General features: G+C 36.2%; 1 protein-coding gene across 1 annotated transcript in view; it reads left to right on the forward strand.

Moving 5' to 3' along the window:
• Nucleotides 1-26585, forward strand: part of STXBP4 (syntaxin binding protein 4) — a 59645-nt gene continuing 33060 nt past the window's right edge. The window contains exons 1-17 of the mRNA XM_058817406.1: nucleotides 1-77; nucleotides 3474-3547; nucleotides 3745-3840; nucleotides 4826-4895; nucleotides 5709-5783; nucleotides 7769-7854; nucleotides 8452-8581; nucleotides 9133-9265; nucleotides 11316-11422; nucleotides 11801-11984; nucleotides 12963-13041; nucleotides 15542-15624; nucleotides 16114-16210; nucleotides 17520-17632; nucleotides 18299-18385; nucleotides 19458-19523; nucleotides 25199-25375. Of these exons, the coding sequence (XP_058673389.1) occupies nucleotides 10-77; nucleotides 3474-3547; nucleotides 3745-3840; nucleotides 4826-4895; nucleotides 5709-5783; nucleotides 7769-7854; nucleotides 8452-8581; nucleotides 9133-9265; nucleotides 11316-11422; nucleotides 11801-11984; nucleotides 12963-13041; nucleotides 15542-15624; nucleotides 16114-16210; nucleotides 17520-17632; nucleotides 18299-18385; nucleotides 19458-19523; nucleotides 25199-25375 (1725 nt within the window). The 5' untranslated portion in view covers nucleotides 1-9. The remainder of the gene's footprint in view (nucleotides 78-3473; nucleotides 3548-3744; nucleotides 3841-4825; nucleotides 4896-5708; nucleotides 5784-7768; nucleotides 7855-8451; nucleotides 8582-9132; nucleotides 9266-11315; nucleotides 11423-11800; nucleotides 11985-12962; nucleotides 13042-15541; nucleotides 15625-16113; nucleotides 16211-17519; nucleotides 17633-18298; nucleotides 18386-19457; nucleotides 19524-25198; nucleotides 25376-26585) is intronic.

Genomic DNA, 26585 nt, shown 5'->3' on the forward strand with positions numbered 1-26585 from the left:
TGCTGAAGGATGTCCTTGCTTTCTCCAGGAGCTGAAGATGAACCAGAGCGTTTTGATGGTCTCTCTCTCTTATACTGGTATGCTGAGCCATTCAGTTCTGAGGGCATTGCTGTAGTCTGTAATTGGGCAAAGTACAGAAAAGATCATTTAAAAGCTGATAATTTTCAGCTTCTTTTCATCAACAGCCCGAGTTTATAATTTAGATTTTTGTGTGTCAAGTGATATGTGTTTTGTGAGTAAAGTGTATTATTCTCCCATTGATAAACATAGGTAAATGTTTTGTTTGTGCACATAAATGGCTAATAATTTCTCAGGAATGGAGATCAGATGAATATCTGGAGCTGTGTGTTCTGTTAAGTACTAAAAGAAATAAAACCCAAAGTTGTTCAACTTCTTTGTGTATGCTGCTAAAAGTAATAGAAGCAGGTTCATTTTAATTGCCTTTACTGGAGCATCTAGACAAAATGTTGCACACTTAGTCTGTTAGCATTCCAGGACTTCAGCTGGAATGTTGAGTTTAGTATTTTTTAGTGTAAGAAGGTTATAGTGTAAATTGTGGTGAGTTTTACTTGTTTATTTCATCTCTTGCCTCACATCTTCTCGATGTGCTAAAACCTTCCTTACAGGTGCTTTTGCCTGGCCTCAAAAAATTAGTATTGACAATTGATTATTTAATTTGCATATTTTTCTGCAAAAAACATTGAATAATTTTTTGTTACTACTGCCAACTGATTTAAAAGCATATTTCCTTATTTATACTGTTGAGCATGTTTCTAAAGCTCTGGGAGAAATATGCTAACGTTTCACAAATACTAAAATTGATGACATAAAATAAATGTTGGATGGATGCTGAATGCAAGTAATTTTACAGTGAAATTGTTAAAGCTCTGTTTATTTTATTAGAATTATGACAAGTAGCTTGACTTGAAGATCTGTGTTATATGGGGAAAAAAACCCTAACACTGAAAGCCGACTAGATGTGATATGCTAAACAAATTCGGGGCATTTGAAAATCTTTGCTTTTGCCTTTATGTGATGAAGTAATTTTAAACTGCATGTGTTGGAGGGATTGAGTTTTTAGAGCATAAACAGACCTGAGTATCTTGTAAAAGTTGTCTGTCCAAAGTGTCAGTTATTTCTCATTGTAGGTGGCAGCATCACAATTCCAGTGTTTCAGAGGTATCTTAATCCTCTCCACTGACTAATAAGAACAATTAGTTGTGTGTTCTTTGTGTCTTCTTTGTGAAAATCCGTTTTAGTTCCATTAGGATCTCTCTTTGGAAAGTATTGCCAGTTACTTCTGAAAATGTAGGTTCTTTCCTATTGATTGTCCTATTCTTAGATTTGATCATATTTCATTATTATTTTATATGGTAGTATATAAAGAGGTTCTACAATTTCTGGCAAACTCTAAACTTCAGACTTAAAGTCTGAGATTTGATCTTTTCAGACTTTGCAAAAGTAAAACCTCTGTGTCGGTTTGTGCGGGGTTGAAGTAACTTCTGGTCTTGCTTTTTAATTTTTACCAAAAAAATTGCTGTATGAAAACTGCTGAGAGGGAATGGTAAAGCAAAACCAATAGCAGTAGCAGCAAAAGGCAAGAGAGAAAACATTGAATAATTGCCTATTTTAAAGATCAGTATACCTTGTTTAAGATTTCAGAGCAGGACAAAGCATGGCTGGGATGCTCTCCTTCAGCCTCAAAACCAATTTGTGGAATAATTGCAGTGACAGTCCTGGGTAGAAATGCAAAATACTCTGTTCTTGTCGTGGAGTAGGAGCTTGTCCAAAGAGTATTCTTAAATAAATATTCAGCTTGGGGATTTGATCTTCCTTTCAGGCTGTGATTAAGTAAAAGCAGTTTGGTTCACTTTTAGCCTTACAGAGGGCACCTTATGCTCTGACATGTCATGGCATGGTCATGTGCAGTCCTGTCAAACACACACCACATCCACTGGGTTTTGTTATTTCTTTTTAGCCCGTGAAACAAATACTTCAAGAAATACTGCAGTGAAAATGATACAGTGCTTGAAGCATAGGTTTACTTTTTGTTTCTAAAGGTTATTAGAATTATTAGGTATCTTCTTGTGGCCAGCCTTTCTAAAGCAAAGGCTAATTTTGCAAATACTTGGAAATACAAAATTTTGGGAAATTGTTGCTTTTCAGAGCTAGTGCTTATCATTTGATTAAAAAAATCTCATCTCATCCAGTTTTCTTCTCCAAACCCAAAAGAGCTGCAGATGTTCTTTAGAAGCTGGATCTCTTGGCTAGTGCTAGAATTTAAGAACATTTTAACCTTCTAGAATTCTCTCCCTTCTGGCACAGCACCTTTTAATGATGTCCTCTGGCTTTTGCAGATGTACCCAGTTTCAGGCACAGAGTTCAGGCTGTGTGCTGGATTAGGTTGTGTGGAAGGATTTGGGTCACTGTGTCCTCCACTTTGATCTTCTTTCCCACCCTGCTAATGAATTCTTGTTTTTACATTTCACTAGGACCTTCTAGAAAATACAACACTATCTAATGGAGAACAATATGTAGGTCAAAGCAGAAAAACCTCAGTGGTGCTTCTGCTATTTTCTAGAAGAGATCTACTGAGTCATCTTCAAAAATATTGCAGTGAAAGGACAGAGGAGATATAATACAACTAACTTTTTTTTTTTAGCCCATAATTCATCTACATGAAAATAAAACCTGGTAAAGGGTAATCTGGATTTATTTCCATTCTTAATACTCTGCATTCTCAGAGCAGTGTTCTGGTCATGAGTCTGATGAAATTGTAAATTTAAGTTTCAAAACTCTTAATTTTACTTTGTATTCTTTTTTAAGTCTGTTGCATGATCAACTGCCTTCAAAATATTTCTTTGCCTTTAGATAATTCCAAGTGCCATGGAATTGGTGTTTCCCCTTGAAGTGGGAAGGTACACAGAGGATCAGGCAAAAGAGTTTGGAAAGAAACCTTTTTTACAATAGAGACAGAAATCAATGTTGAGTGAAGAAATTAGTAGATTTGGGAAAACATTATGTCCATAAATATAAAAAAATATATTTTAGATATATCTGGAAATAATTTTATGCATTGGCTTAGCTATGCTTTTGTTCAAATATTCATTACCTAATGAAAACTGATTTTACGGTATGTTTTTCTTGCCTAAATGAAGATGGACCAGCTTGTGGAATTTTGTTTCTATTTAATCACAATGCCTTTATTGCACAAAGTGGGATTCACAGTTCAGCCTGAAGTGCTTTGGGGGAAAAGGAAGTAAATTCTGTATATTTATTGTACCTTTTCATCACAACAGAGTGATTTTTGGCTGGGGAGGTGGTGGCTCAGAGATATCAAACAATATGAAGTTGTCAGTGGAGAAAGTTGGTTTGGGTTTGTATTTGAGTTGAAAACACAGTCACTGTAATTTCTTCTCTGTTAACACAGCTCTACCTACATTTCTGTAATTTGATTTTATTTTGTTCCCTAGGACCATTATGGGCCCCCATGGAATAAATCGAGCCGTTCACCGCATCTCTTTCTCTGATTGCCAGAATGGATTAGGTAACTAAGATTGCACATTCTGTTACTCTGAGTAAATCAGACCTGAAAACACCTTTGGCCGCTCATACCTGGCATCAGGAAAGTTTATTTGCCTTTCATGGATTTGACTGCAAATGCATTTAGCACAGTAGAAGAACCAATTCTAACCACAGGTGGAATAACCAATTTTTCCCTTTTGTTTTTTGTTTGTTGTTCAGGAGTTAAAATTATTGGAGGTTATCGGGCACAAACAGCAGAAGATTATGGCATTTTCATAAAGAGAATTCTGCCTGGGGGGGTGGCTGCTACAGATAGTAAGTAATTTTAACTTTTTTTGGCTACAAACACACTGTGTATAAAAAGGTGTCAAAAGAAGTCTTTATTTTACTTTGTGGGTAAGGATATTTAAAATAATACGGTTTGGTCAGGATCTGTGAGGTGTTAGCTTACTTTAAGATAGATAAATGAAACTTGGAACCTTTATGGGAAAAGATTTTAATACACTCAGGTCTTGAAAATGTGTTCAAATCTAGATATGGCTGGTGAAAGCCACCAGCAGTCTTTCTGGCAATTGGCAGCTCTGTTGAGTGAGTGTCGTGATGCTGAATCACTTTTAATGTATAAAGTATAAGAGTGAGGTTTCCTGTATAAACCTAGTATTTTTAATTAGTTCTGATAATTTTTATTACTATTTTTTAATGTTGGTGTGCTGGTAGTTAAGGTCTGTATGGAGAGAAGAAATTACTCTCAGTAGAGTGCAATAATTAAGCTACAGAGTTCCATCCTAGGTCTCTGTACGGGTTTTTTTTGAGATGCCAGCTTGTCTTGTGCAAAATGATCATTTGAAATAATCTGCATCCACTTCCTAAACTTGAGATTTTCAGGAGGTTAAAGGTAGAATTGGTTCTAAAAATTCCTTTAGCTGACTTTATTGATGTCTAAAACATTAATATATCTACACATGGTAATTTACAGTAATGTTAAGAGCAAGAGTCAAATAAAATTAGTTCCACAATTGTAAAATATAAATTCTAGTGTCAAAAGTATTTATGCTGTGTGTAAGTAGTACAAATAACTAAATGACAGTTATTTTTGGTGGCTATTCTGTTGTTAGTAAGATTTTGATTTATAGGTTCTAGTCTTATCTCAATTATCTGCCTTACTTAGGATCAGATGCCAAGGGTCATAAAGTTGTTTAATGCATTAAGTCACATAAAATTGAAAGGAAAGGCCTGGGTTAATACAAAATGTTCACCATTTTCTTGTTGATTGATCCATCACTGTTGGTTTCATTTAAAGGCCGTTTGCTCACTGGGGACCTCATTCTGGATGTCAATGGAGAAAACCTGGTTGGAGTAACAAATGAAAGGTATCTTCATACTGATTTCTGAAAGTTTATTAGAGCTTGGAATGTTACACATGGATTATTTTGGACACTGTCAGTGACTGATTGAAAGAGCACAGCTCCCCTGAGATCCTTGGAGTTCTACTCACAAGTAATTTATCCTGTAGATCTAATGCAGCAAAACTGTTGTAGAAAAGTGAAGGACTTTATGTGCTTCTGTAGCAGCAGAATCAGCTGGTTTGTAATGACACAGATGACAGCATGTGTGTGAAAACAGCAGTAGAAGCTGTTAATACAACTATCTGCTGTTCAGTACTGATGAGTGTGAATGGTGGCAGCAATCATGTAATGGCACAATGAAAGGGGAGAGAAGGAGCTGTAGGTGGTTTCTGTGGCTGGATCTGCAGAGATCAGTGCAGCTTTCAGTGTTGGAGATGGAGATTGAAAATGCAAAGGAATTGCATTTTCTTTTGTATTGCTGGGGGATATTCTGAGCCAGGCACACCTGAGCAGTTGCTTTTGTTGGGGTGGGCTGTTAATCCTGAAGGAGGCTCAGGAAGGCAGCAGGATGGCCCAAGGAGGGATGGGGACAGAAGGGAAGGGAAAGAGAGGTCAGTCCCAGCTTATTGCTGTCAGCAGATGCACCACAGCCTGTCTTTTGCTCTGTTCCTTGGTGCTCACTTTAAGTTTTGCTGCTGCCAAGCTCTTTTCTCTGTATCTGACCATGCAAATTATTAACTACCTTAGCAATTTGTCCATTTTCCTGCTCTTCTAGCACTGCTCAGTTCTTGCCAGCACCCTGGTATATTTATTTGGCCTTTTTCTGCCCCCTTCTAGGGCTGTTGACATCTTGAGAACAGCCTCAGCCTCTAATCACATGTCTCTGCTCGTTGCTAGAGATGAAGAAGCAAAGTAAGAGAAAAATTGTTTTAACCTCAAAACTAATAAAAGTCCAGTGCTGTTTCTCAGGGTGGGTGGGTGAGCTTGCATGAATTTTTGTTTCAGATTAGTTTTAATTGCAGAATTCCACCACATGTCACATTTTACTGCATGGTGTTTGATACCAGTTCATTCTGAGATTACTTGCATCAATCACTTCAAGTAGCAAGCTCAGGCCAACTTCAGTTTACAGAGGAGGATTGTATTCCAGCTAATGCCATTAAGAATTATCTGCTGTGATAGTTTTTGAAATACTCCTCACATTTTAAAATGATGAAAAATGAGGACTCTGTTAGAGCTACCAAAGAACTGTAAGATTTAAACTTGTCTTGCCTTCTGACAAAAGGCAGATTCAGTTGTTTTTTCCCCTCAGAAGTTTGCTTTTCAATTTCTAATGAGCTTTGAATAGTTTGGGTAAGTAGGTTAAACTATTCACTGCAGCAGGTAGTCTAAAGCACTTTTCATTTTAAGGACATTTTAAATACATATTCATTTTAAGGACATTTATGTTAAATATTGCTCTAACCTGACTGATGAAAGTTTAGCATATAAACCAGTGTTGGTAGAGAATCATCAGCAATGTGACAAACCAGGTCTGTGTCCCCTTTTGACTTAAATCTAGGGAGAAAACAGCTGTTATGTAATTGTTTTTGATAATCATTGCAAGAGTATCTGCTGTTATTTGCCTTTCCTGGGATGTTCCACTTCCAGAGTAATCTCCCCATAAAGGATTTTTCTCTAAATTCCTTTAGCCTTTTGTCCAAGTTAAGCTTCCTCTTTCTGTTCCTTGAATTCAACATCTAAATCACTCTGTAGCCTCTGATCTCTCCTTTTTCCAGACTGCCTAGATAGATGCGAGGTCCACTCTTAATCTGCTTTGATCTAAAGCATACTGGCCTAGTTCCTGTAAACTCCTGGAATAATTAAAATCCATCAGTCCTTTAACCACTCTGGGGGGGAAGTGCAGTGGCCTGGGCAGAATTGGTCACTCCATGCAGTCCCTCACCAGCCACCTTATGATTTTACATTCTGTGCTTAAAGATTATTTGATTTACATTCAGCTGTGTTTATGTGTGTACTCTGGGGCCAGCATTAGCACAATAAATGTTATTTTTTAAAAAATAATGCACCCAGCATTTTTGAACAACCTTCAGAAGTCAAACTAGAATTACCTGGGAATTACTCTCCTTGCAATTAGTTAATTTCTTTTCTCTCTGGCTAATTCTGTATATTAATTTGGTGATGTTTCTGGCTTACATCACTCTAGATAATATTTATCTTTTAAATCAGTTAGCACTGAGGTAATCAGAGCTCAGATTAGAAACTTTTTTTCTTAAATTAGGCTGGCTTCAATATCAGATAAATCAGGTATTTTTGTATTTTCTTCAATGCCTGTCATGCAAGATGTACATCTTTGCCTGTCTGTTACAATGTGAATGGTGTCTGCAAGGAATTTCTGCTTTTAGTAGTTAACAAATATTTCTTCTGTCCTCTTGTTTTTAAGGAGCCTTGATCTTTGTCAGTCTTTTCTGGGTTCTTGTTCAGTGTAATTGAACTAAAAGCATTCTTTAAAAACAAGAGTATGCTATAGGTGTATAATCTGATTCCCTCTAATATAAAGAAATTGTTCTGGAGCTTGGTAGTACCACTGTCTTATTATCTGTAGTTGACTTTATTGCAAGTTTTTAAAGTTTTGTAATTCAGGGTAAAGAGAGGTAAAAATAAAGCTTTTGTACCAATAGTCCATTTTGTCCACAATCTGTTTTATTCCCATCTTTATCATGCATTACATGATTTTTTTTTTTTTTTTTTTGCCTTTTCTGGCCATTTGACAGGGCTTTCCTCTTTCAGTGGAGGTTGAGCTTCCTTCTCTGAGGAGGAGCAGCTGTTCAGTACAAGCAGTGCAGGTTTCACAGGATCCATTCAAACTGACAAAGAAAATCTTTTTCTTGGCACAGGAAAGAATTTCATGACCTAATGGATAAGTATGGCTCTCACAGTGACACAACCTCTGCAAGAACTTCTCCAACACATCATTTAGCTGGTGAGAGATCACTTCCCAGCCTGGAACAATCCTGGGGGGCAAAAATCACCCTTGGGTGGAGTAGAAACTTGTACTTAAAATTGCTTATTTTAGTGGAGGTGTATTGGAGGAAGTGGCTGTAAGTCCAACAAAACACCCATGTACCTTGAGGAACTTGTGTGTCAGTTTCCCTAGCTCTTTATTTAAATATACTGGTATCTACTTTCAATTTTGATTAATTATTTATATGAAAAGTTTTTTTGTATTTGTAGCTGAAATGTGCCACAAAATGCTAATAGAAATTTGATCCAGAGCACTATAAATTCTAATCTTTCTGGAAATGCTGCCTAATTGAGATGCCTTTATATAGCATGGGGGATTAGTTTGTTTTGTATTTTACACCCAATTTGAAAGAAATAATCACTTGTTATGTTTTAAAAAAATATTCCTGGAACTCTGGGTGGCTCTCAGTTCTTTACTGTGCAGGCATTTTTTTTGTTCTCTTTTTTGTTATATGAAAATAGTCCTACTGAACTTTCTTACATGAGTTGAAATTTTGTAGTTTTTTCCCAAATGCGGTTTTTATTCATTTATTTATTTTTATTTCTTTTATTGAAGCAAAATCGAGAGACAGCCTTTCTTCTGGGTCGTCCTCAAGGTCACAGAGTCCTCAGTTGCAGTTGAAGGATAACATCACCAGCAGCAGCAGAAATAATTCTGTCCCACCACCATCTCCAAAGCTTCCAAAGTAATCTCCAAAACTGACTGAAATGCTGAGGAAATGCTGTTATTTGGCTGGTCAGGAAAATTTGGGTTGAGCACTAAGTGTTAAAGTTTGGTTTTATTTTTTAACTTCTAGTCCTGAAGCTCATAATACCATTGACATTGCAGACTAATAAGTTTCTTTTCTATGTATTTATTGTTCATGTGGTAGAAGAAGATTAATCAGGTTAATTTTTTTGTGTCTCCTAATGAATTAATGTTCCTGATTTATATGTACCCAGATACTCCCATAAGCCTTGGGATATAGTATATATTTCTACTCTATATAGTAGACAGGAGTTTTTAGCCTTGTAAATTAAAGTATAAATTCTTTTTGTAATTGTCAGAAGTGCCTGAGGTGGCTGATTTTGTTGTAAATAGTGTCATATTTGAACACTGAGATTAAATGTATAATATTTCTATTTGTTACTGTAATACATATTTGCAAAACCTGTAAGATAAAATAAGCTACTGCTCCAGTTTTTATTATCTAGTTCTCTGAAGTAATTCTGTTTTTCTTTCTCTTTGTGTCTCTAGTGACAGTGCATTTCAGATTATCTCTGTTTGCAAAGGAACAAGCCTAGGTTTGAATATTGTGGGAGGAATTAACAGAAATGAAGGGCCTTTGGTATATATTCAAGAAATTATCCCTGGTGGTGATTGCCATAAGGTAAAGACCTTTTTTCCCTTCCTTCCCCTTCAGACACCTGTGGTTTTTTGCCTTCATTGCTTTGGTATGCTACATCTGCAGTTATACTTTAAATACAAAATGTGTTTGTGTTCCTCCTTGCCCTCTCTTTTAACAGAATTATCTCACTGCAGTGTGACAGATTTGCATGGTAATGAAAATTTATTCATAAGTTCATTTGAGGTAAATGAGGATCTTATTCCTCAGTTTATGTATGAGAAGGTACAAAACCAACTTCTATAAGAGATTGCATGATGCAAAGTAATGCAGGAAGGATGGGACAGAGCTACAGATTGCACCTCTTTATTTTCTTGGACACTCAAAAAACCATATTTCCCTGAAACTTAATTTAGATGGATCCTTGCAGTTGGAAATCGTTGTGTAGGCAAATTAGAAAAAAATATTCTGAAAGTGCAGACTAATAAAATGTATGAATTTGTGTTGGTTATTGTTTTAATTTGTGACAAATGCAGTATGTAAATCCAGGGGGATTTGTCAGTGTAAAAAGTAAATAAATAATGTAATATCCTGGTTCAGGTACTCAGAACTGTTTATCCAAGTGTCTCCTCTGGCATCCTGAGTAATAATGGTTATTTGGAAGTGTAGATAACCAGCCCTTGCCTCTGGCCCAGCAAGAGAGGATGAGCTCAGTTCATGAGCAGTGGGGTTCTGTTTGTCCCCAAGCAGTTCATAACTATTTGTTACTGAATTTCTGTAGACTGAGTTTAATCCTAAAATGCAAGCTGGAAGATACAAATACAATATTTCTCAAAGACCTCTTTCACTAGGTAAATGGTAATCATTTATCTTTTATTTTCTCCTATTTTGTTGTGTTTTCTAAAACATTTTTCTCACTGTGAAGATATAATTTAAAGCCTATCACACATAATAAATAGACTGAGGCTAAGACATCAGTTTCCATTAGGCTCTAATATTAGCAATAATAGAGGTAATTTCCCAGTACTGGTTATCCTGTTTGGGAAGGTGAAACAGGAAGCATATTTTAAATGTCTGCCACGTGAGGGCACCGTTGGATATCTTAGAACATGCTAGATGAGAGCAAAATGAAAGATCTACAGCTTTATTCTTTAACCAAAACCAAAATACTAAGTGACAAAAAAAAAGATAGTAAATTACTGACATAGGTGTGAAACAAAACAGCAAAAATTATGGTATGTGGGTGTTAAGCAGGTAAAATTATACTGGTTTTAAGAAGATATTTTATTTATTTCCTATGTGTCATCTTCTGTACACTTTTTTTTTCACATAGAGTAATTTTGTGTTTGATTTCTTAGAAGCTGAAGAGCAGAGACATGTTCTGTGTTACATGATGTGTATTACATTAGACAAATGTCAGAACTCTGTAACCATAGGTGAATTACATGAATTTCCAGTTGAATTGTGGAGGGCTCTCTGTAAAAAAAGAGTCTCTGGCTCAGAAATGTGAAATGTTCTTGTGCTGGTAGAGAGTTTGCAATTAATTCAACAGAAGCACAATGCTGACAATATTATTTCTGTCATGGTTTTGACTGGTGAGAGTACTAATAGATCAGTCTGGTTTTCTCATTAACATGGCTGGTGAGTGTCTGAAGAGTTCCATGTATTGCCATGAACATTTGATTTTGAAATACAAATTAATCCAGCTCAGAGCTGAATTAATTAGTAAAGAAGCTTCCTAAAGTCAAATGGGTCAGTGCTGGAAAAATCTCTTGTTTGTTTCCATGTTTTTTTGTTTTTTGTTTTTTTTACAGAAATGTTTAGCTGAGTCCAAAGTTCTTCTTTATACAATTTCTGAGGTCTGTTTTCTCTGATGAGTTTTTATAATGACTGCTTTAATGGTAAGGGATGATTGTTTAATCTGTTTATTTCTGGAGGATTGTCAAGCACAGGCAGAATGCAGAGCTGTTCTTGATATTTTTTGTCCTAATAGAACCAGGGGAATTTGTCCAAGTGTTGTGACTATACAGTTCTTTCTGTAGTGTTAGCAATTAATGTCAAGTTTGTGGGTTTGGTTTTATATTTGTTATTTTAGGATGGACGATTGAAACCTGGGGATCAGCTTGTGTCCATCAACAAAGAGTCCATGATTGGAGTCTCCTATGAAGAGGCAAAAAGTATAATCAACAGAACAAAAATGAGGTATCTGTTACTGTCAAACGGCCAACCATCCAAAATGGTTCAATAGATCATATTTATGAGCAGATTAATGTGAAATGGGGTTTTGTGTGCTTAGAAGAAATGAGGAATACTAATTTTTTAAAATACTCAGTTGTAATATTATTTCATAGAAAAGATTCAAGTGCACCTTTTAGACCTGCAAAATTATGACACTTTAATGTTAAAAAAAAAAAAAACCACAGTATTTGTCTTTGTAATGATGGGTAGCAAAACATCCTTTTAGAAAAATAATTAAATAAACCCACACGGTGTTTGGAAATGTGTAATTTTTGCAGAAGTATAACCTTACGAATAATATAAGTATACAGTATGTTGAAACTTTTTAAATTTTCATTCTAGGTTTGAAAATTTTTGGGAGATAGCTTTTATTAGGCAGAAAAACATACAGAGTTTTCCACAGAATCTGCAGCATCCTTTCAGCCTCTTAACATCTTCTGTAGCACATGGAGAGCACCAGGCTGCAACTCTTGGTCCTCTTCCCTCTCCTGCTGGGAGGCTGCTTTCACCATTCCCTCCAGATGCTGTGAGTGTGCTTCTTAATCCTCTTACAACAAACTGAGCAAATGCTTGTTTTTCTCCTAATCGTAATTGAGTTTCTATTTTATTAAGAAAATGACTGTCTGTTTTCCTGCTCAATATTGTCTTTGGACTATCAACACTTTTGGAAAAACCATGTTGTATAACAGGAGAGTAAACCACACTGATGAGAGGAATTAGTTGACTTGGGGTAAGAAAACAAATTAAATAAGCATTAATTGTGTTCTTAGATACTAAGTTCTCCTTCACTGTTTCTCTGAGGTTTTGGAATTAGATACAAATAGTTATGTATTTCAGAGACAAAACACTCCCTGCTTACTACAAATGTGTGAGTACAGTACAATTTCACACTTGCTCTGTGACAATGAGATTTTTGCTTAAAAACAGTCCTAGAAGTATGGGGGTTTCCCCCATTCTTTTGGCTAAGCTGCAATTGTTTTAATTCATACAGCTCACCTTTAGTGTGAAGAAGTAATGTTGACCATGAGAACAAAGATTTTAAAACTAACATTTCAATATTTGATAGCAGGTTTTCAGTTTGTCATATTTTTAAAGATAAATAAAGTATTGCCTTAGAAGAAGGAAGAATAAAATGTTCTCAAATATGAAATCAAAACAGGTGAATTTCTAATCTTACATTTGTACTTAAAATGCTTGCCCATTTTTCTTTCCTACTAGGGATATAAACTGGGTTGCCTAGAGAGACTGTGCTGTCTTAATCTGTGAAGGTTTTCAAAACCCAGGATTTTGATGAGGCCCCAGTTGATTTTTTCCAATGCTGTTCCATACCACCACCACCCCCTCCATGCCTTTCTTTTTCTTCTGGGGTTGTTTTGATCTCCCCAGCCCTTTTTTCTTCCCCCAGTCTTCCTTCCTGTCCCTTTTTTCATGAACCTGTGTTTCTGCTTTGGCTTGTGATCTGCTTTAGAAATGGTATTTCATGACTTTTCGTTTCCTCTCCTAGATGGAAACTGGAGTCAAGATGGGAGAGCAGTCTCCAATTACTGCTCCAGACAGCAATCCTGCTGATGTGTCTGCCACGGGTAAGTGCTGATTTCATTCCCTGCCATCCTTTTCCTTGCTCATTCAATAACAGTCAAACAGAACATAGTGCATAGTGAGACTCAGTAGTCTTTAAAAAAAAAGGGAATATTGCTCTGTTTTTATACTCCTAAATAAAGCACTGAGATCAATGGATTTTTAGTAGCTTCTGTCAAATATAACTTACATTGTCTCTAACAAACAGCTGAAACCAAACAAAAATGAGTGATCACAACATTTGCTATACAGCAGTCATGATAATAGACTCAGTAGAAACCTGATAATGAAGACTCACATATAGATCAAGATTAGGTTGCCATAGAAACTGTGCTTTCTTGATTTGATGAAATTCTGGGCATGTATGCTGCTTGCATGGCTTTTTTGCTTAAATCAGGGCAGCATATTGAAAGGCTAGAATTAACATGCAGCTCTCTTAACAGCTTTTCCATTAGTAACAAATACAATCTATCATGTATATTTGTGTTTTAGAGTCATGACATTGTAACAAGGACAAGAGTTACTTTGATCACATCTTGAAATATTTTGAAAACAACATTTAAGGAAAAACAGGGTTTGTGAAACATGGTCAGAACCAAATCTGAGCTGAACAATTGTAATTCCTGTGGGAAACAAGTATGTTGTATTTAGAAACAGTGTGACACAATAATGGGAGTCCCCATTGGCACACTGATAGAACTGGCTCTGTTCTGTATTTCTCTGTGCACACCCGAATATTCTTTTTCTTCAGGCAGTAGCAGTTAAGCTTAAGCTGAACTTCTCAATCTCATGTCTAACATACTGAGGAGAGGAAGAACAAATGCACAGAATCTGATTCATTCCAGATATCTCTCCACTGATAGTATTTAAACTGTACCTGCATTTATTATACCCCATATTAGATATTCAAATTTAAAATGAAGCAGTTCCCACATTGCAAATCTGACCAGCTGGTTCCCTGCCATGAAGGGTGAGCTGAGCAAATGTAGGTTGTTGAAACTGGCAAAGTTTTAGTATTGAATACACCTGGAGATTGAGGATCACACAGTTTTCACATATTGGCTATGACAAACACTGAATCAAAGGAACAAGACAAAAGTCTTTTTTTTTAATATATTCAGTATATAAGACTCTTGGTTAATATAATTCAGTACACAGGAGCTTATTTTTTTGAAGATACCAGGAGGGGCACAGTCTCTGAACACATCTGAAGAATGTAGGGAGGGAGTAGAGCAGAAAGCACAAATACTTGCAGCTCTAGTCATGTTTCATTTTCTTCTTATTTAACAGCACATCTTTAAAAAACCTGCCACTTCTTTCATGCTGCCCTTTTTCAAGGATAAAGTTTCAAAGATAACCTTGAAAAATTAAAGCATCTCTTAGATGAGATACTCTTGTTTTTAACACTTTATAAAAAAATCAGCATAGTTTTGAGAAGTTTTTGCCCAAACTCACACACGAGGCTTTTTCATTCTGAGCTGAAGGGAAATTGAACCAATTCCACCAAGGTTCTAGCTCACTGCCTTCAGACTTTTAATATAGGATGTGAGAGGTGTTAATGTCAGAGATTTTCAAGATATTTTGGTTTATGCTTTTGGCATGTAAAGAGAATGTAAATTACTTGGAGCTTGGAAACAGATATGCTGTGAAACTAAAAAAAAATTTAAAAAAAAAAGAATTCTCTGTGATTCCTTCTGTTCCTTTGGAGAGAATCTCAAACTGCAAGATCCTTTTCTTGTCAAACACTGGTCTGATTTCAGTATCTTTTTAATTCACTAATGAAATGATGAATTAAGACCTACATTATATTTATAAATAAGGAATGCAAACAATGATATTTTTTTTTATTTGCATGCGTCTAAAATCCAAAGTGATAGTCCAAAAAACCCATTTAAACTTGTGTTTCTGCCTATAAGGGTAGAAAGGGGCTGATGGGTGATGGCCTGATGGACAGGAGTTCTTAGAAAAGTGTTCCTTCCCAGGAAAAATTACCGAGGGGCCTGTGGAGTTCAGCCTAAGCTCCATGCCATGTGTGGGAGCAGGTCGTTCCCTCTCTTCCCCAGTGTTTTCTAGATCACTCCATGTGCCAGTTGCCAGTTACACTGAGGGTGTGTCTTGGAGGTCTCTCTTGGAATTCACAAGTGTGTTTCCCTTTCTGTTTCCCGAGTATCGGTGTATCTCTGAGAGAAAATACCACAAGGAGAAGCCATATGCTTGATGGATCACTGAAAGCCGTTCCTGGTTATTTTCTGTTCATTTCCTACTTGTCACTTTTCTATGCAAAAAAAAAAAAAAAAAAAATTAGTGGAAGTGATTGATACCCATAGTTTTTGTTGGTTACAATTATGTCCTTTAAAAAACGAAGCCAGTCTAAGGATTAACATGTATTTTTGGCAGGTGGGTATTTAGCTGGCATCCACTTGATGAGCAGCGCTTCAGAACAAATTTTTTCAAAGCAATAGTTACCACTGCATTAATATTATTTTATTTTTTTTTATCTCTTAGTTATTGCCCCCAGCCAGAATGATGATTATGAGCCCCAAGGAAAGAACCTGAGTATTCATCTCAAAACAGAAAAGCTGGAGAGGGTAAATACTTAAAAATCTTGATTTCTCCTTCTTCCCCCTTCATGATGCAGGTAAAACATCTGGACAGTATTTCTAGGCTGACAAACTTTAAAGTATAAATGACACACAGAATTATCTATTCGGTGGATCTTTCATGTTGCAGGCCAATATTTCAGTTTATGTATTGGGCAAATTACTGTTTTTGTTAATCTAATTACTGATTAACTCTTCTGGGAATCAGAACTTCCCTCAGGATTTTTAAAGCAGTTATTAAGGACAAAGGGGTTTGCTTATTACACTCATCTGCATTCAAGGTTAAATAATATCTGAACATCTCTCAATTAGAAGGAAAAGTCACTGAGTGGCTCTGGAATAAATGTGTTGTCAGTGAGAGTGTACCAGGATACAAAGGCTCTTTGAAGTGTAGGTCTTTAATTACTCCCCCATGTCCCTGCAGTCATTATCCTTCGTCCTTTCTTTTTTCACTCCAAAATAAGTTTTTCCTTCCAGGCACTGAATTATCTTGGGATTCAACTCACAGATGAACAGCAGCAAGCCCTAAGGCAGCAACTTCATAAAGATTCTAAAGGAACAGTGTCTTTTGGAGGTATTAATTTGTTAATTACCATAGAAAATAATGAAAAGTAGGAATACAAAAATTATAGATAATAACCATTAATATATTTCTTGTCAGTATTGGGCTGCTGCAAATAAAATAATAATTTGAGGCAAGAACCTTTTTTTGCTGTAAAAAAATAAGCTTGAAGTTCTACTTGAAACTAAGTAATGGGAATGCAAATCACAAATTTATTTTATTAAGAGCAGCCTTGGGAAAGTTTTATTTTGTGCTCAGAAAATCTTGAATTTTTTGTTCTGACAATAGGGAACTGTAATAGTTCCAGAAATTATTTGGGAGAGTTTTGATGGTTAAAGAAGCTTCTTGAGGCAAGTAAACAGATGGATCACTTAATTTCAGTATGTGGGAAGCAAGAATATTTTAACTATTGCATATAGAAACAGGTTTGCAGGGAGACCATCACAATTCTTCCAGCTAAACCTAATTCGGATGAGAATGAGTTGCTTCTTGTGGTTGTAACAATTTTGGTTGATGACACACACAATTTAAAAATATTTTTCAGAAACTGTGAGACATGATGGTTCTGATGCTAAAACTGATGGAAATTTCCCTTTCCCTAAAGTCTGTGAAAAACACTAGTGTGTGAAAAATAGTATTTTATACTTAAACATCCAAAAAGATCTTCAGCAAGAAAAATACTGGGTGTTCTATCAGATTTTATGTGGTTTAAACTGACCTTTATATTTTCACATTTCTGTCATAGTGTAGCAGAATTTTTAAATCCAAAATATATGGGTAATCCAAGTCATGTTGATTGTGCATTAGAGACTGCTTGTGTTTAAAACTTTCAACTTGGTCAACATCAATTTCACCAAGCCTCTGTCAAGGGTATAAAGGGTCTGAAAAGGAAACCATGAGCTCTGAGCTAGCAGGAAATTTTTCCTTTTTCTTGTCTCCTCTGGTGAAGTCAATGGATTGGAAGGGCAGGTGTGTACACCTGGTGTGCAGACTTATTTCATTTTTCACAGACACCTGCCAAATGCAGAACCTCTCAGGTACCTTGAAGGTGAACTTCACACCCCCTTTGTTTTCTTTTCTCCTTCACAATTTGATTTGAGGATCCTTAATTCCAATGTGTTTGGCATTTTTATTCTCATCAGCTTTACCAGAACTTTCTCTTTGAAGATACCTCTCTGATTGTCTTTTTTTCCTTTAGAAAATTGCATTTATCAGAGTGGCTGTTCGTGGTGATATTGGCAGTTGTGTTGCATCAATGATCTGTTACTAAACTGAACTTCCAGGCTACAACAACCAAACCTGAACTGGTTTTTTTTCCTAGATTTCATTGAAGTTTCAAGGAATCTGTTGTCTGTGCAGTCAGATGAAACTGATGATGGCCACAAATCTGAAACCTTTGGGACGGGTGAAGTTGCCAGCTTACAGGACTCACAGGTAAAATATGTGCCTGGTCAGTGTTTGAACAGTTGGGAGGAGATTATTGGAGAGTTTATTGTATGTAAAATAACTCCAAATCTTGGGCAGATGTTTGAAACAGCTTTGCAGCATGGGGTTCTTTAAGATAACCTAGTTTCTGTGAAGCTTTTTTTAAGCAGCCTAATTTGTAGAAAGCAGTTAATGTAATTAAATTGTGGTTTGTTGTTGTAAGTCTGGACAACATTGATTTTCTGAGGTTTCTTAATAGAATTTGGATTGCTACAACCTGTGTGATTGAGAAACAATTACTGGGCCCAGTGATTTGAACTACTGCTACAGTGAAAATCATTTTATTTTAGAGGTGACTTTAAAAAAGAGCATTTTTAGTATATTAACACTAAAATATAATGCCTTATTATTTAAAATATGGAAATAGTGACACATTCTTGATACTTTTAAAAACACTTTATTAATCCATTTTAAAAGGAAAAGTAATTGTTCATTTGGAAGATAAGTTGTTTAAAATTTTATTAAACATTTTTAGCATTTTCAGATCTATAAATCATCCTAAAATTAATATTTTCTTCTCCTTTTATTAACAAGAACTTTTAATATAAGATGTTAAAGATTATGGAAGACATAGTTAGCAATCCATTCCAACCTTATATATTTGTGTACACACAGTTTGTAACCTGTGATTCCTTGGAGGATGATGTGGAAAAACTTAAGAAAGAAAGAAATGAAGCTTTAAAAGAAATTAGCAAATTAAAGGTAACACTTATTTTTTTATTTGCTTTAAATTATTCAAGAGACTAGGGGTCTTTTTTGAGTGTGTGTAGGAATTTATTGGTTATTTGAATTTCATGTGCAGTTTTTCATAGATAAATAAAATGGCAGTGCAGACAGTCCTAGTCACGTTTGAAGATTGCTTACAATGTATTTGTGGAGACAGTGTATTTTAGCCAGTTTACTGAATGCTAACACATTTTTTAATCTGGTCTATAGAGAAATGAGACTAAGCAGACATTTCACAGAAGTGAATGTATAGAAATGATTGATTTGCATGGCCATTTTTTTTAAAAATGATTCTAGTAACTGCAGAGTCTGAGTGTGTGCTGATACTTCTGAAAGGAATCAGAACTGGAGGATAAATTAATCTGTGTGCAAAATTAATACATCTTTTCCCAGACATTACAAAATTCCCATGTCCTAAAGCAATAAATAGGATTTCTTAATACCCCAGGTTGCTACCACATTCCCATGGTCCTGAATTTCTTTTTTAACAAACCTTAAGATAGGAAGTTTTGTTTTCAGCTTACATAACTCTGGTTCTTCAACAGGAGTACTGAGCTTGGGACAAAGACAATTTTTAAAATTGCCCATTGGTCCAAAAAATTTCTTGCTGTAAATTACAGAAACATTGGGTTGAGATGGCCAGAGGTCAGTTCTCTGTTCTATGCACAATGATTCTTCTTCTGAGAGCTTTGTACTGAAATGAAAAAACCCCATTTACATTGAACACAGGGAATTCTGACCAGGTGTCCCTAAATTGCTGATGTGGAAAACTGACAATCATCAATCTATAATAAATTTACTTATTTCTTACACTCTTTTGCACCCATCCCAGAAATGTTCAGTAAATAATACTAAAATACTCAAGAAACTTAAACAGCCTCAATGAACTCACAGAAAAGTTATGTTTTAGAGATGCTTTTATCACTGGTTTTATAAAAGTTGTTGATAGAAGTTAAGTATTGTTATCTGTAGTTTTGAAAGAGGTAATTGCTTTAGGATCAAAACTCCTTGTCTTTCAAACTTATTTATCATTCTTTTTTTTTAATAGGAAGAACTGTCTGAATCTGTGAACTTACAGAAGCAGTTAGCAGAGCAGCTTCAAGTAGTCAAGCAAGTATGTTGAAATCTCTAAAAATTATAATCATGTAAAAGTTTTTAAATTTTTTTGTGGAAGGGAGATAGGAGCACTTCTTTTTCTCTTAGTGCTCATATAGGGTATAATTTCACACTGATTTCAACACAAAGATGGTTCTTGTGCTATAAAGAGCTTTTAATTAAAAGTGAAGAATTGATTCTTCACCTTTTAGAGCAGTAATCGATTTCTCTGCTATTGAATTGAGATAGGAATCCTGAGACCAGCTGGATCAATGAAGTGGGACAATTATGTAGTAGAACCTTTCTAGTCTTAAGTGTTCTTAAAGAGATTTTGCTGCTCTTAGGCAAAGTTGCCTAATTTACAGTCCTAACATTAACTACTTTATATGTCAACCAGTCTTAAGTGTGAAAAAATTACCAGGAAAAAAAGTTGTAGTCAGGGTTTTCTGAGGAAAGTCTCCAAATTTATCTATAATTATGAGCCAATAAATCAGAGTGTTTGGCTTCCTTGTGTCTCTTAAAGGAAATTCCCAATTAAATGTAAGTCCCATGTAATTTATAGCCTGGATTCAAACCCAAGGAGATTTCCTGTTCCCTCTTCCTCCTGAACACCCTGTCAGCTTTTCCTTCTAATGAGCTGACTGCTTTCCTTCCCTCCTGCACTGCTGCACCTGTTCTTTGTGGGTTTCTCATGTCACATGTCATGTAAAAATGCAATATAAAGTTTTGAAAATCCCCTCTATTAAGATTAGTTTTATATCTTGCTCCTAAGATTCGTTGAACACCTTCATTATTACCTTTATTCCTTGAATATACAAGAGCTTGCTTGGAAGCTTTTTCCATTAATATTGTGTTGTTTCCTTCTGTACACTGTGGGAAATAAATTGGGTTATCTCCTGGATATAATTTACTTGGAAGATTGTTCCAGTAATGCACTTGAATTCCCATCTCTAATGGGCTGACTGTGTTGTTCCAGACCAGAACACTTGTTCAGTGTTATTAGTCCAGGCTAAAGCTGGTGCAGAGTACAATCCCCAGTACAAACCTGCTTTTCCTGGGAAGGCAGCCTTGGACAGGGCTGCTTTAAGATGTTTTAATTTCAGCAGTGCCCATTTGCCACCACTCGAGGTCCTCCTGCTTTTATTTTTCTCAGGTACTGTCGTGCTGTGGTGAGATTCAGTTTTGCCCTGCAAACCTCCCAGGGATAAATACTGATTTTGTTGTAGGCATTGAAAGGGTTCCATGTAGTGAAGTGAAAGAGAAATACTAAATTATATATAATTATAGCATTGTATGATCTATTTTAAGAGATAAAAGTGGGCTTTAAATGGGCCTTTTCTTCTGTTTATATTTGGTGCACGTTCAAGTGCATTATATTTATTATTATATATATTTCTGTTGTTTAAAAACAATATTGGCACTGAGATTCACACGGATAAGTTTTTTAAAAATAGGCTACTTATAGTACAAGTTGCCATTTAACTTATGATGTGCATTCCTGCTTGAGCTGGTTAGTGAAAGGAGTTAATGAGTACATTATTGAACCCTAATGGCCTGATTAAAAGTAACAAACAACCAAAATAAACAAAAAACCCAATTTAAGGCTATCCTTAAGGTCTTCTGACTTTAGCATAATTTAAACATTCTTTTAAATGACTGCTTTCCTGAAAAAACAACGTTTTAAATGAGGATTTAGGTTACCAATCATATATTGAGGTATATTTTGTGGTATTTCTCTTTTCTACTAATTGTTAATTGCAGAGATTACAGATTAATTAAGACAGAGGTACAAATATTCTGGTTAATGAACATGCTTTGTTAGTACCAATTCATTAAACAGTGCTTGACTCAGTAATGAACAGCATGAATAAACTCTTAAAATTAGAAATGCTGCTAAACTTGCAGTGAGGTAGTAATTATTTTCTAATATTGGTGTGAGACAATTAAAATCCATTAATTGATCTGTTTTTGCTTTGAAGTTGTGATGTAGCACTATATCTTTGGGGCTTCCTTGAAATCATATGTAAGCTGGGATTGGCACAAAACACAGAAAGGCATTTCTGAGTACCTGAAGTCTTGCCAGGAGCACGAAAGTGAAATCTGTAATGGTGTCTTGTGTCTTCCTGGAGGAGTTGGGCTGGATCCTGTGCTGCCTGAGAGTCCTGGGGTATTTCAGCCTGAATGATCCCTTCTGTAGCACAGCTTTTTCTGGGTACTTTCTGTCAGCTGGAGCACTCAGCTGAACATAGGAAATGGGAGAGGTTGTGAAGATAAGAAATTGTTTGTGGTATCCCAAACTCCAGGACTTGGTTCATAGTGCTGAGATTTGCTATCTGTGGTTGTTTTCTCTGAGGGGAAAAATAGGGGCTTTGAATGACTGCTGTTTTGGAAGCAGTATCTAATCTATTTCACCCTGCCTGAAAGAAGTGTTTGGTTTATTTCATTAGGTTTTTTATTTTAATACATAGTAAAGATATTCAAACGTCTTGTAAAGGATGATTTCAATATACAATTTTTGTAGAATTAATCAACAAGCATGATTGGTTTGTAACTACAATTTTCACAGAGTTTAAAAGAATATCTTAGTTTAGGTGTTTGTCGTGGCTGGAATAAAACTTGGATAAAACCTTCTTACACTTGAATCTATCCAAAGAAGAAATAGAACCTGGCTTAGGAAGAAACCTGTACCTTGAAATTGCTTTTTTAAGGATTCAGCTTCTCTCCTCCAGCTGTTAGTTCCTTATTGGCTGTAGTGGCTTCATACCAGATCAGAACAATGGGTCCCATGAGGTGTTTATATAAATGAAATATTAGCAGCTGCAGATCCCCTATCTGTTGTGCTTTAGAATCCTGGATTGGTTCGGGTTGGAAAGGACCTTAAATCTCATCTCATTCCACCCCCTGCCATGGAGAGGAACACCCTCCACCATCCCAGCTTGCTCCAAGCCCTGTCCAGCCTGGCTTTGGACACTTTATCATACATTTGAGTGGGACAAGAGCTCATGTTGCTGAAGTGGGTATTACCCATCAGTTCTTCACTGGTGGGGCCCCCTTACCTGCCAGGTGAGAGAGCCCACTGTGTGCCCACAGTGCCAATTCCAGTAAATGGAGAATGGAAAAACCCAATGCAGTAATTTCCCTTTGTGCCCCTCTGCTCCAGCAAACAGCTCTGGTGTGTCAGACAATTTTACTAATTCAGTTGTAGCGTGTGTAATTGTTTCATTGTAATGTAAGAAGCCATTGTTCCTTAATTATTCCTTTAGGTCTTTCACTGTTGAAATCTGGTCATACTTAGTCTGCTATTACAGAGAAATTAATATTCAACATCTGGGGTTCCGAAAAAACAATGGAGGAGTAAAGGCAATTCTGGATTATAAGAGATTAAACCTTTATCTCAAGGATGTCTTCTTTCAAAATGAAGACCTCCCTTTTCACAATAGCAATTTTCTCCTCACTTTTCTCATGTCAGTTTATTTAAATAATTCCTGAGTGTGGGTTTTTAAGATGCCACCCTTTCTCAAGGACTCTGTGTTCATTTATATTAGTCAAACTTAACGTCAGAGCATCTTTTCACTTTTGTCTCCAAGAATCTTTTTCCCACCTCCAGCCTGTTTCCCAAGGATGCCTCTGCTGCTGAAGGCTCCCAACTCATCCTCTGTAGCAGCAGGGCCCAGCTCTTCTTGCTGTTGATTCATTTTTTTTCTTACATTGGCAAGAAAGTGCCCTCCCCAAAGGCAGTAATTTGATTTCCACTTCTGTAGGTTGGTAACTTCTTAGAAGTCCCTGTGTTCCCTGAATTGTTTCTAGGAAAAAGGAGTGCCAGGAGCAGCTTGCAGGAGGGGTGGGGTGATTGCTGTGCTTTCAGGGAGTGTGTGTGAGCAGTAATGACCCTCACTCACACTGCTCTCGGTGCTGTAAACACACAACTTTGAGGAAAAACACACACATCTCAGCTTGGGATGAGTCTGTGCTTCCAGATGCAGCTGGTCCCTGTGTAGTTCACCCAAATGCTTCCAAAGGAATAAAGAAAATCATTCTACTTGCTGTCAAATTAAAGGTCACTTAAATGGATCTCTTAGTGCTTCTGCCCTGTAACAGAAACCTCTAAATTATGCAACACCAATGTCACCTGTGTGCACTAATGGTGTTGCTGTTCTACATGTGTGGTTACTTCCACTGCTCTATTTTCTGAGAGTCCAGGATGTCCCTGGCCATTGTCCAAATTGGTATTATATTATATTGCAAAGATGAGGAAGATGATGTACTGGTTTTATGTCACTGAGATTAACTGATTTGTGGCCCAGAATATATTGTCTATTAAGAATAACAGTGTAGAGGTTAAAAGTCATATGAAGCTGAGATTGGTAGAGCATTTTACAGAAAGAACATTATCACAAAATATAGGAAAACCTAACTTGAAGGATATTGATTGTACAGGACAAATGCTTCTATGTTAGGAAATAATTAAATCTGCATTTTAAAGTTTAACTGACCTCTCTAGACGTTTCTATTACGACAACTTTTATTTGCAATTGCTTCCACAAAACAGGAAGATCTGGTCATCTAGGTTTTTTAGAAACAGCAGTTTCAAACCTAGTTTCTGGAAGGTTATTTCCTCCCCATGGAAAAGAGTCATGGTGTGTTTCTCTTCTATGGGAGGAGAAACACCCCCCTGTTTTCCCTCTAGTTCCGTTCCCAACCAGGATATAATTATAATTATAAAATGTAATAGGTAGACCAGGAATAGAATATTCACCTAAGTATCATTAACTGAGCAACAAAAAAATTTCTAGCTCTGTGAATTTGTGTATTCAAATCTGATAACTTTAATTATTCAGAAAATTGATATAAAGTGACTTTTCCTACAGATTAATTAATAGCTGGCGGAAAAGATGGTTCAGTGATTTTGGTGCCAGTGAGCCTGTACATTTTGGTGAGCAGTTTGTTTGTTTTATTCCTAGATGAGTGTAAACAAACTCCATTGTACAGACCTTTAGTTTGGCTTTCTAATTTACTAATCAGTTAATTTCAATTAATATTCAGTCCTAAAATGAACTGAGCAATATCTTTCTTGAAAGGAGATTTTGCAACATTTAGGGATTATGTTAGCTGAATTAAACGCTAACGGTTTCTGATTTTCTGTACATTATTTATATGTAAGTTTTATCTATCACTCTTCTGTGATAATCCAGGATATTAGGAACATAATAGGACCAGGAAAGAGGTAGAAAAATAGATTTTGAAAAAAAGCACTGATTCTGAAAAGAGTGTGGACTGAATTACTTGCATTAAAAGTCCATCCACATGATGTGTGTGCTGTGACTAGAGTGTGAATTTAAGCAATAAAAATAAAATGAAGTAACATCTCATTAAGGTAATTTTTGGTGTGAAAGCAATGGGGCAGATCAACAGCATCTGGTGCATTTCAAGAAAACTTTTCATTCAAGTAGATTTTCAGTAATTATAGAACTTGTAATTTAATTTATTAGGAAAATTATGTCGCTGTACATAGCTGCTTTTCATTTGCACATCACAATGTTAAAAATTAGCCATCAAACCCTCTAACCACGACCACTAACAGGCAGCCCTGATGCCAACTGCAGTTGTTGTGAGCTAAATCTGCTCTTTTTTTTTTTTTTTTTTTTTTTTGGTAGCTGGAGTTGTAACTTCTCCTCTGAATTATATAATCTGCAGGAAGCCAAGGCAGCTGTGGAGGAGACGCGAGCCCTGCGCAGCAGAATTCACCTTGCAGAGGCTGCTCAGAGGCAGGCCCGGGGCATGGAGCTGGACTATGAGGAGGTGATTCGCCTCTTGGAGGCTGAAATTGGAGAGCTGAAGGCTCAGCTCACTGAGCATTCTGGCCAAAATAAAGTAAGCAAAGCCTGTCAGAGTTACCATGGTTTCCTTGCTGTTGTCATGTATCTGGTTTTCATTTTCTTTTCATCTGCTTTTCTAAAGTAGGTCACTGTTTGTCTTGTATTATTCAATAACTGGGATGATGTGGATTGGAGAGGGTAACGTGAAGTGTACAAGGCTTCCTTTATCCAGACATCTTTGGGCTGGAAAAACGGGAGCTCCTGGTATATGTGGGTTATAGGTCAGAGTGGCACATCTCAAGCATTAAGCATGGAATAGTTTCTGGGCTGCAGATGTATTGTCTTTAAAGAGTACACCTTGCATATATTTTTATGCTTTTGTACTCGTGTGAAAATGGCCTTCAGGTTTATGTTTCTGTTAGGCAAATAACAACCATGTAAAGTCCAGTCCTGTTCCAAAGTAAATTTAGATGTAATCAAGGTAATCATTTGAGTCCTGTTCCAAAGTAAATTTAGATGTAATCAAGGTAATAATTTGAATGCTACTAATCCTGCAAAAAAAAAAAAAATTATTTGAACCTCATATTTTAAGTCTACTTCACTACTTCATCTCCAGCAAGGCATTTCAGAACAGGCTAAGAAATAAAATACTTGATGCACTTCAAAAAATTTTTTCATAACTCCTGACCTGTGTTTTTGACACAGTTTTAACAAGTGCAAGCAGGTTGGCATTTGTGAGGTTACCTTGCTTTTCTCATGAAAAATGAATGTGCATATGACCTGGTGAAGAAAACCAACTGAAATGTTGTCTTGTTTCATCCTGAGAATTAATTTAATATTTCAAGACATTAGAAGGTAAAGTCAAGCTCTGGGGTAAACAAGCTTGCAGAGAACAGCTTAGGAAATCCCTGTGGCTCCCAGGGGGAATTCCAATTATCTGAGTGTGAGTGATGAGGTAAATCACACCCTGGATGTTTTTTCTGAACATCTGGGTGAGATGCTCCATCTTTTATGTCAGGTGTTCTTGCATCTAGACTCTAGAAAACTGTTTGTTTTCTAGGACTTCTATAAATTGCCAAATTTTAAGAAATTCATACAGTGTGGGTTGCTTTCCTGGAGGTTTGTTCCAGAGATTCTAGCTTGAGTTCCTGAAATTCTGACTGAGTACTACAATATCTGTGTGGAGATTCCAATCTCTGCATTTCTTATCCAAAAGAAGCAGTATTAAGTAGGTCCCAACTCCATTTTATAGCCTTTTGTCCCCA

The sequence above is a fragment of the Ammospiza caudacuta genome, chromosome 19, assembly GCF_027887145.1.
Source record: "Ammospiza caudacuta isolate bAmmCau1 chromosome 19, bAmmCau1.pri, whole genome shotgun sequence".
Taxonomy (NCBI): domain Eukaryota; kingdom Metazoa; phylum Chordata; class Aves; order Passeriformes; family Passerellidae; genus Ammospiza; species Ammospiza caudacuta.